The sequence below is a fragment of the Tigriopus californicus genome, chromosome 10 (genome assembly GCF_007210705.1).
Source record: "Tigriopus californicus strain San Diego chromosome 10, Tcal_SD_v2.1, whole genome shotgun sequence".
NCBI lineage: Eukaryota > Metazoa > Arthropoda > Copepoda > Harpacticoida > Harpacticidae > Tigriopus > Tigriopus californicus.
In genome coordinates this window covers 557,026-567,514 of record NC_081449.1, presented here as the reverse complement: position 1 = coordinate 567,514, position 10,489 = coordinate 557,026, and the positions used below count along the sequence as shown (strand labels likewise).

General features: G+C 46.6%; 2 protein-coding genes across 2 annotated transcripts; both read left to right on the top strand.

Annotated features, from left to right (window-relative positions):
• The first annotated feature begins 1,580 nt into the window (after positions 1-1,580).
• Positions 1,581-5,631, top strand: LOC131888075 (phospholipase DDHD2-like). The gene is made up of 2 exons (XM_059236860.1): positions 1,581-3,062; positions 3,400-5,631. Exons 1-2 carry the CDS (start codon positions 1,839-1,841, stop codon positions 5,479-5,481), a joined length of 3,306 nt encoding a protein of 1,101 aa, XP_059092843.1. The 5' UTR covers positions 1,581-1,838; the 3' UTR covers positions 5,482-5,631.
• Positions 5,632-5,682: 51 nt separating this feature from the next.
• On the top strand, positions 5,683-6,677 carry LOC131888076 (Na(+)/H(+) antiporter NhaA-like). The gene has a single exon (XM_059236861.1). It carries the CDS (start codon positions 5,685-5,687, stop codon positions 6,636-6,638), a length of 954 nt encoding a protein of 317 aa, XP_059092844.1. The 5' UTR covers positions 5,683-5,684; the 3' UTR covers positions 6,639-6,677.
• Positions 6,678-10,489: the final 3,812 nt, after the last annotated feature.

Sequence of the window (10,489 nt, the reverse complement as noted above, 5' to 3'; positions counted from 1 at the left end):
CAAATCTAGAAAATAGATTTTTGCTCAAAAAAAACTTGTCACTTATTGGTATCCTCCTTAATTGTTACTGCCAGGTTTTTGTTTAGATTTTTGTGTTTTTCAATTTTTTTCTAAAAGTGTAATTTTCAAAATATTGTTTGGATATACCCTGTCAAAGAGTGACAAATATAATTGAATGGTGAAACTGAAATCCTTTAGGCACACAATGAATAATACCCTTTTTTTGAAATATGTAGCACTGTTCTAGCTTCATGTTCAAGTAAAATTTGATGAGTTTCTGCAATATGGCACTCTCTGGTCTTCTTTCACAGGCTTCTGTGTGGATTCGGAGCAATTTTTGTGCACCTTATTCACAAGCCCGCAAGTTCTCACTGATCTTTTTCATTGTTCTTGAGGCTTGTCCTCAATGGTATCAGACTTCTTGTAACAAGCAATAATATCATGGATAGCAGGCTTGCTGGGGTACCGTATTGGTAGAGCATCCGCTTACCAATTTGCGAATCCTGGTTGCATCCCAGGATTGCCAAGTCCAAGTTTCTTTGCGAAATTTGAATCACAGCATGAGTTGCTGCTTTTACAGCTTAAATGGGCGAACCTGCGGTCATTCCTGAGGGTGAGGTAATAATTAATGTTGGCTTTGAGAACGAAATGGGAATATCCCTCAATTGGGATCACCCACCATCAGATGGCAGGCCGCGCGAGATGGACCATGGATAGGAAATTTTGCCTCAAAGAGCCTCAACGCTATGGTCCTCAAGGGCAATCCTTTGGGGGGCTATTGGACGATTTTCTCCAAATTACTTTATTCAGTACCATTCTTCCAAAATTGAAATCATTCAAGTGAGTTTGAAGAACAATACTGGTAAATGTTTTACCAATCACTAGAACTCTGTGTATGGCCAAAAAGCTCAAGTTAGTCTGTGTAGCTCTGGTCAAAGTTTTGCCCGGTTTTAAGTGCCACACCCTGTAGCATCATTGAAATTAATAATGAACATTGTTAAACTATTTTCAAGCCAGCAAATATCTTAAAACTATAATCCAATGTGCCAACAAACAAGGAAAAGATCAATTCAGCACTTGATTAGAAACACTTGTATTTAGCATTTCTGTGCCTAGAACTGAAATGGTTTAAAATCATTGTTGAGCAATTTCCCTCCATGGTGAACAATTTTGTCAATGAAAATCTGGAAGCCCTGGCTGGGCTAAAATCATGGTAGAACTTGCCGCGATTGTAGCGCAGCCTGAATAGGTCACACAGCTGAAAGCCAATCCGGTACTTTACAGTTTACACGTCTCTATATATGTAATCCCACTTGGCTCACGTTCCACGACTAAGGATCAGGGTAGCGGGAATGGATCCCACATTAGAGTGAAAAAAGGGGATAGACACTAGAGCAGTGGGAAAGGGGCCGTGCCAAATCGATCAAGGGGGGAAGTAAGCGCCTCTGAACTATGTTTAGTCTGAACTGATGGTCACTGAAAGGGGATCTGAACCCAACTGAGCATGTGTTTCCCTAACTTTGCCGTGTGTCCCTTCGTCACCCTCTAGTCGTTCGTCTGGTGGATGATAACTTGATCCCAGAAAGAGAGAAAGAGAAAGAGAGAGAGAGGGAGAGGGAGAGTGACGTTTCCTTGGCGTTCTTGATCTCGTCATCTTGACGATTGGACGTTCCAATTTTGTCCACCCTGGCCAATTGGCATGTGGAGAATCCCAATCGGACGGCCGACCAACCCCCGGAACCAACTGAGTGACTTGATCCCTGAATGAGTGAGTGAGTGAGTGAGTGAGTGAGGGAAGGAGGGACTCAGCCAGTCAGCCAGTCAGCCAGTCAGCCTTGATGGAGGAGGAGGACCTTGTTCATCGCAGGATGCCATCCGCCTCCAACCCTTTGCTGGCCAGTTCCAATGTCTCACTGCAAGATTCATTCGGCGGAATCAGGGCACCGGCTTTACTCACCCCGGTGGCCGCTCCGCCCGTCCCCAACGGCCCACCCGCCCGTCCCCCAGGGTCGTCCACCTCCGGCACTTTGTCCGACTCCTTCAATTTAACCACCCTCCCGCCCTTGGCCACGCCCACTTTAAGTGCCTCGTCCAGTTCGACCTCGCTGGGGCCGCCGCCGCCGGGCGTGTTTCTTTTGCCCGGCCGCTCTGAAGCGCCTCCGGTGAGCGCCACCTCGGCCCCGAGACCCGCCCCACCCCCTTTAGCCCACCCGGCCCCGCCCCCTGGCACTGGCAATGTCTACAGTTTGGCCGGTGGCGGCGGGGCCCGAGCCACCGGTCGCTATGTGGCACCGCCCGATATTCCGGCCCAAGTCAGTGTGGTAGGTCCGCCCACTATCCCGCCGGTCTCGGTCGCCACGCTTACCCCCCGCCCACCCTTGAGCTCGACCTACGCAGACCATTCCGGGGGTTGGGCCGGATTGGGCGGTTCACCCAGCGGGGCCGATGTGCCCGACGCCTCTCCCTTTATGACCGAAAGTTCCAGTCTGCCCGATTTATTTCCGCCCGCCGGTGGTCCGCCGCTGGCCTCGGCCCAGCACTATCCCACCAGTCCGGCCGGGTCCACGGCTTATCGGCCGTCCGTACCACCCGTGGCCTTTCATTGGTTTTACCACGCACCGTCCGAGGGTGACACAGGCGACACGGGCGGCCAATGGCAACCCTTCACCATGATCGATTCGGTGGCACTCGAGGACGCCTATATGGCTGATCCAAGTGGTAGTGGGCTTCAACCCACCCACGGGGGTCGGTATGACGTGAGTCTGGCCCAGCGACAGAAGCGGGCCGTGTATTGGACCGAGGCGGAACCGTCGGCTATTCGGCGGTGCTCTTGGTTCCACAAATCCAACGTGGACGGACGATGGTCGCCCTACACGGAGTCAGTGGCCGCTCAGCTGGAGGCCGAGTATGTGGCGGGCGTGCAATCCGGTCAATGGAATAAGAAGTTGGAATTGGAGAACGGCGAGCATATCATCTTGCACTCGCCCTCGGTCATGATGCACTTTCCATCCCATCTTGGCATCAATGCCAATCTAGATGATTGGGGCCAAGTTCAACCTCAGGTCAGTGACGTATGATAGTCCATGGCGTACTTAAGTACCAGGAAATGAGTGATAATGAAGCACTTCGTAGGGTTAGTCCGAATCGAATTAGTAACCCATTTTTCAAACACTAAGAAGGAAGCATTATTGTTGAACGTCTGGCAGCGAACTCGACGTGCCGTCAATCCCGTACCAAATTTCTGTTTGATTCTTACAATATTGGTCCTTTCATTAAAAACCAGTTTGATTCGAAAGTTTGTGAATCCAGGCCAGTTTCGGGCTCGACTGATTACTTTGGCTGTCCTATGTATGTACCTAATGATTTTGACCGTGTATCTAACGGGTTACATTTTGATAGGATCCCCAACAGAAACCTCGGGTGGTTCACCGAGGATTGGAAGGCTTGCCCGAGATCCCGGACGGAGAAACACCCGAAGTCGATCACTTGGTATTTGTAGTGCATGGTATCGGTTCCGTGTGTGATATTCGCTTCCGTTCCATCGTGCAAGTGGTGGACGGATTTCGAGAACTCTCCAGCCATCTTTCGGATCGTCATTTTCAGTCGGGCCGGCTCGCCGAAACCGTGAATCGCATTGAGTACCTCCCAGTCAATTGGCACAAGACACTCCACGGCGAAGACACGGGTACTGATCGGCGCATTCGTCCCCTCGCCCTCAAGAGCATTCCGAAATTGAGAGAGTTTGTCAGTGATACGCTGCTGGATATTCTGTTTTACACCAGTCCGATCTACTGTCAGACCATCATCAACACGGTCGTGTGCGAGATCAATCGCATGTACACGCTGTTTATGAAGCGAAACCCTCACTTCACTGGTACAGCCTCAGTCATGGGCCACAGTCTAGGCTCCTTGATCTTGTTCGACGTGCTGTCACATCAAACAGAAACGGATGGAACCACGGCCAACCCCGCAGAAGCGGATTGTGAGGCTGCATTTGATGATTCACGAAGCAGTCTGAACCAATCGCCCGACGAAGTTGAGTTGGCTCTCGAGCGAGTTTTCGACAAACTGGGGCTTTCCGAATTCACCGAGACTTTCACGCGGGAAGGGATTGACATGCAATCGTTGCTTCTTTGCACCGAGGATGACCTCAAAGAGAGTGGCTTGCCTCTGGGTCCACGGAAGAAACTCCAAAGCTACATTGAGACGCAAAAGGCCAAACGAAATCGAAGTTTGACCGGTCTAGAGGCTTTCATGCAGAGTAGCGTCACCGAAGAAGTTAAATATAGCGTGGGACCGGCGGGTACAGGACAGCCCAGTGTCGAATACCCGGCGCTGTGTTTCAAGCCCGCTGCATTTTATGCCCTAGGCTCTCCGATCAGCATGTTTCTGGCGGTGCGAGGAATGGACACTTTGGGCAAGAACTTCAAATTGCCCACGTGTTCACGATTCTTCAACATCTTTCATCCGTACGATCCGGTGGCCTACCGAATTGAGAGCTTGATTGACCCCGAGTATGCCAAGATGAGACCGCTTATCATCCCGCATCATAAAGGACGCAAGAGAATGCACCTGGAGATCAAGGACACCGTCACTAAGCTGATGACCACGGACTTCAAGCAGAAGATTTTCGATTCGTTTTCCGCCACGCTCAACACCATGTACAACATCGCTGTCGGATCATCGGTGGATTCCACGACGAATGGGAAGTCAGAGACCTTAGCCCAGGCTTTAGAGGACTCCATGAAGCAGAACGCGGAAGAATCTGAACAAGCCGACCGCATGAATCCCAGGACTTTAGAGTCGCCCTTGAACTCGGGCAAACGCATCGATTTTGCTCTGCAAGAGGCTCCCTTGGAGAGCTTCAACGAGTATCTCTTTGCTCTGGCCAGCCATCTCGTATATTGGGAGTCCGAAGATACATGTCTCATGATTGTGAAAGACATCTACGAGCAAATGAGCATCCTCTCCGACGAGGCCAAGGTGATGAATTCAGTGCCTTATTTGGATACGACCACTCAACCGCCAGCCCTTCAAACCTTGGAAACATTGCAGCAGTCGAAAACACCCATTTTAGCACCCCCTCCCGTGCCCATGGGGGGCACCATGTCCGGTCCTGCCGTGCGGGTCAACCCGACATCCGTCGAACTTCCTCCTGTGACTAGCCCTACTACGAATGTCAACATTCTAGGGCCTACGCCCACGGCCGCTGTTTTGGGAGGTGGTTATGGGACCAACGTTTCGACACCCTTGGGTCCTCCGCCCATCATGATGCCACCATCGAGCACCATCCCTAACCCGCTTCCGACTAAACGCACGGGACCTTACCCCCAACCCATCTTCCCCCCCAGCAATTTGCCAGCCACAAGGGTCTCGACATCTGCGGCAACAAACGTCTTGGGAATGGATCCGACCGCCCCGGTAGCCAATCAGGGACCCATTGCGCCACCTCCAATGGCCGGGTTTTACAGCAAAAAGTGACTGCAGTTTTAAAACACCATAACTCTATCATATATACCTATATCATTTCTATCGTTCTACAGTTTCGCCCTCATCCCCCATCCCCTGTTCATGCCTTTCGTTCTTTATGTTAGAAATATATGTTGACCGTTGGACCGGTGCTCACCCAGATCTCTTACGACTCCCGTTTTTCGACCGACCTCATTGAATAAATTCTTTCAGACATGCATCTGATCCCAAAGCACGGTGGTGCCAAAGTTGTGCAGGGCGCGGTTTTAGCCGCGTCTCAATCGCGTCACCTCGGCTTCGTGACCAGATTCCGAGAGAAGATGGCCGATCGAAAGAAGCCCGTGGTCTCGGTCCTCAATCTGACGGGGCAAATCGCCCCAAACATGGGCGGAGGGTCGGCCTTCGGTCGGAACAAAAACTTGAATGTTGACAATCTGCAAACCCAGATCGAGCGCGCCTTCGCACCCAAGAAACTGGCTCAAGTGTTGCTCAAGATCAACTCGCCTGGCGGCACTCCCAGCCAATGTGAATTGATATCCGATTTGATCTGGCTCAAGGCCAAGGAGAAAAAGGTTCCTGTTGTGAGTTTTGTTGAAGATATGGCCGCTTCCGGAGGTTATTGGTTGGCCTGCGTGGGCGAGAAGATCTTTGTCACCAAAACCAGTACCGTGGGCAGCATTGGGGTCATTTATGCCAATTTCGGACTGGACCAGTTTATCCAACGCTATGACATATCAAGACGAGTCATCACGGCGGGCAAGAGCAAAAGTCTCATGGACCCTTTCCAGCCCACCAAAGATGCGGACGTGTTGCTTTTGCAAGAGATCTTAACCAACATTCACGAGACTTTCAAAGATCACGTTCGTCGAAGTCGACAGGATCGTCTGAAAGCCGACGACGATACCCTGTTCAATGGACAGATTTGGGTGGGTCAAAAAGCTGTGGATCTGGGTTTGGCCGATGGAATTGATACCATTAATTCGTATGTGGACCGAGAATTCGGCAAGACTGTCCAAGTGATCCGCGTTAAGGGGCCAAGCGGTCCATTGAGCAGACTTATGGGTGGGGCCGAATTTGAATTCGGTGGACCTTCTTCGATGCTATCGAACTCGTTGACGCTTCGAGCCGTCGAGAACGAAACATTGTTACTTAATAAGTTCAAGATGTAAGCCTGTTATATTGTGAACATTTTTAGTGGCAGCTTCTGAGCCTTGTCATTTAGTTTGATATGGTCAAATACGAGCAGGTTTTGAGCAATGACAAAATGCGCATGGAAATGGGCTTCCATGAGCCCCTATTCCTAGGAAAAGGTTAATGCACTTCAGATCTTGAGCTACACAAACATTCGCAGGCCTCGTGCGCCCTCTACTCGAACAAAAATATAAGAAGAGGAGGTTTTGAGACATATATTGAGACTTTTTGCCAGTCACAGAGTACAAGAGCTAAAAACTAAGGTCGAGTTCTTTTTTTTTGGTGTTTCACGGGCTTTTCTAACCGCTACAGGGAATATAATCCCCAGTACTATTAAAATGAAAGGTTATGATTCGTCTATCATTCGTCTATCATATAGTTCATTCTTCTTTTTCACTTTCTTAATTAAAGACCCCATAACTATTAAGAAATTGGTGGTTCCTGGGGACACTTTATCTCCTTCAAACCCTATCGGCATCCCTGTATCTTTTGGGACGCCCCCACTCCAACCATCATCAACTTCTAGAGATAGGGCCTACAAACGGATTCGATTAATCGTACCTTCTTCACCTTTCACTTCTGCCAACTTCAACACTTCATAGGACCACAAGATCTCGAATTGAATTGAATTTTTTCAGGACTTGCCCTGAATTGAGAAGATCTAAGGTTCTTATCTTATTACTACAATTCAAAAAGTGGCTCAGAATTCCTCCAGCCATGGGTGTGAATTGATGGCCATCCATTTCGGGAACTGGACCAGACTGGACGAAAGAACGTATGAGCTGTCGTTCATGAGAGTAAAGTAAAGCCACTGATGTTACTGATATGGATTTTTTTTGCAGAGAAATGGTCTACAATTTACAAATATGTGTAGACAAAAAATGTCGGAAAGCAAAGACAAAACCAAAGTGAGCATCATGGAAACTAAAGCTCTGGAACTTTCTAGCCAGGGCTACTTCTCGATAAACTGGAAAGAAAAGCATTCAATTGCAGCTAAAGTGGACCAAACTTCCTCAAAAAACTAAGGCTAACCTATCTATGGCTGCATGTATTGACAGTTATGGTTTTAAAATTGAGACTAGCTCCAGTTCTTCGAATTTATCTATAACCAAAGGCCAATGTTTCGTCTGTGTAGCTAGACATAACTTTTGACAGATGTTAAACCAAAGTACAATGATCGACCCCAGCTCATGAACATGATAATATTCTAGGTTTCTAAGCATCACGTGAACGAACTGGATCAGATCACGGTCATGATTCGTCTATTTATCACCTTTTAATCCTTATATGATATTTGGTCCACCAACGAATTTGAGTTGGCAGACCGAGCTAGTCCTTGAATGTAGGGTTGATCTGGAATGCTATCTAAAAATTTGTCCAAGTCAGACTTGAAAGATGCTACCGAATCAACAAGGCCTACGTATTCCCTACGAATATCAGAGGGAAATAAAATTAAACAATGAAGGAGCCCGAGAAAGAAGAGAAGTGGACTTCATTGCTCGAACTAGCCTGGATTCTCGAGGACGTGAAGGTGCTCTCAAAATGCACATGAAGCCTCTACGGTAACTAGAATTGACCCTAAAACCAGGAGTTCAGGCCGCATTAGTAGTGAAGCCGCCTAAATAAAAGTTGAAACCGCCAGAATTTCCCCCCCGCAATCTGGAAAAAACCCGACAATTTCAACAAAATTACCGTTCATATGACATTTTCTTCAATAAAAAACGTTTTGGGGTGGTAAAATTTGCTTCTGAAACAATGATGATTCATGTCATTCTAATGAATTTGTAACATTTGTTTTGAAAATGTCTTTTCTCGAGAATGTTAGCACTTTCTGCAAGTTGCTAACTTAGGAACATTTCCTCCATCTTTCCCAAATCAAACTGATATTGGATTTACTTTGAAATTCATTAGTGGCCAATCAAACCTTTACCTATTAAACTTAACCTAGCTATAACTCAAAAAGCTGCAAATAATTTGTTCATTAGGCGTGTCTTCCAATAAAAACCTGCTGAATGAATACATGTACGCAATGTTAAGTTGCTAGTTTGTCTTGAGACTAAATAAAATATTTATAGAGGTGAAAAAAAATGGGTTTTTTTGTCATATACTGACCTCAACAATTTAAGAATTTGCTTGAATTGGCCCAACTGTCCATATTTTTGATAGGCTTGCCAACTCTGTAAAAGCCTAACTTTACATGTGATGTAAGGGGTAATCCACAGACCATATAATGACATTTTACGACTTCTTGTTAAATAATACTGAGATTATCAAGCGCACCCATCAACAAGCAAGTCTCTAAAAAATGTAAAGGTGAACTTTTGAAATGATAATTTGAAATGAAGCTCCATGAGTATCATAATCCAATGTCCATGACAAGTCCGCAAGTCCTATTTTGCTCCGTTGCCCCGTATGTCAGGACAAGATTGCATAGCCTTTTAGTTTTCCTCTTTTTCTTGGTCTCTTGATTTTGTTGCTAATTGATAGTTCCTCTGCATTCATGATAAAAGCTATCTTTTAAAAAAGTCAGCAAAGAGGCTAGACAATGTTTGGACTTGGTCTTAGCTGGGAAGGATCCTTCCGTTGTCAATAAGCCCTTTATTATAGAGGCTTTAGCTCTTCATAAGAGGAGTCTCCACTTATAGTAGAGCAGGATAAGACAGTTTTGAAGAAAACAGTCTGTCCTGTTTACCGGAAGCAGCCTTACCCTGAAGAAGGAAAAGGCTGTCAGTTCGACCACCCTAAATGGTGTCAAAAACTTCTCAAGTTCGGCCTTGAGAAGTTCAATAGGAAGAAGGGATGTTCAAAGGTAGATTGTATTTTTTTTCACCCGTACATGTGCCGTCAGTCCATGAGACTTAAGACGTGCCTTAATGCACAGTGTACCTCCGTCCACGTAGAAGGGACGCAAAGAAAGCCGAGAAATAGGAATTCCCAATCCACCCCTGTCCTTAGCGTTCTCAGTGGTTAAATTCATATTTGACTTTGCCAGGCTTGCTGCATCTGTTAAATATTGTCCGATTGAGGGCCAAAGAGATCTTTGAAATACCGAGGCAAAATAATTATTAAGAAGCACAGCTTGTTCTCTGTCATTATCCACCACACTTCCATGTGTGTTGTTCAACGGCCCAATTGAATTCTTCATGTTTTTTCTTGCGATACATTTGCTGAATCTTTTTGTGTTTGTTGTGTTTCGGGTCTTTGGCGAGGTTCCAGTCGCAATTACCTTTTCGTCGGCTGAGAGTGTACTTGAGCTTAGATTGGAATTGTTTGAATTCGGGGCTCTTGTGTTTCATGGCTTGAAACAAACGCTTTTTTAGGGGACCATTTTTCTCAGACTATCAGTCATCCATTCTGGATCTTGTCTAGATCGACTTATTCTCAGAAAGTGATAAATATTTGCAAAAAAGTATGGCCTTGTCAACACAAAACTCTGCGAACTCATTAAAATCACAAGCAGCATAATTGTTTCAGCGGCATATATGTCACCCTCAGAGGGTTTCTTCATTAGAAAATGTTAAAGTGGGACAATTCTTTATCATCTCTTGTATGGCATTATCCATTCCTGGCCACCAATACAATTGGCGAGCCTGGACTGATATTTTAGTAATGCCGCTATGCGAAGTATGCAAGAGGTCTAATCTCCTTGCGCGTGCTTTCTTGGGCACAACGATACGGTTTCCAGACATCACGACGCCATTGTCAGCACGAAAAGTAGAAATAAACCCAGGGAAATCCGAAAAACACTGAGGCAAGACAACATCACGATTCTTGAAACCTTTCACTAGTAACTGATACTCTTCATTTTCTCCGCAGGTTTCTTGGAATT

Coding starts and splice junctions, on each gene's coding strand:
- LOC131888075 (XM_059236860.1), top strand. CDS start 1,839: ATGGAGGAGGAGGACCTTGTTCATCGCAGGATGCCATCCGCCTCCAAC. Junction 3,063..3,399: donor GGGGCCAAGTTCAACCTCAG/GTCAGTGACGTA, acceptor ACATTTTGATAG/GATCCCCAACAGAAACCTCG.
- LOC131888076 (XM_059236861.1), top strand. CDS start 5,685: ATGCATCTGATCCCAAAGCACGGTGGTGCCAAAGTTGTGCAGGGCGCG.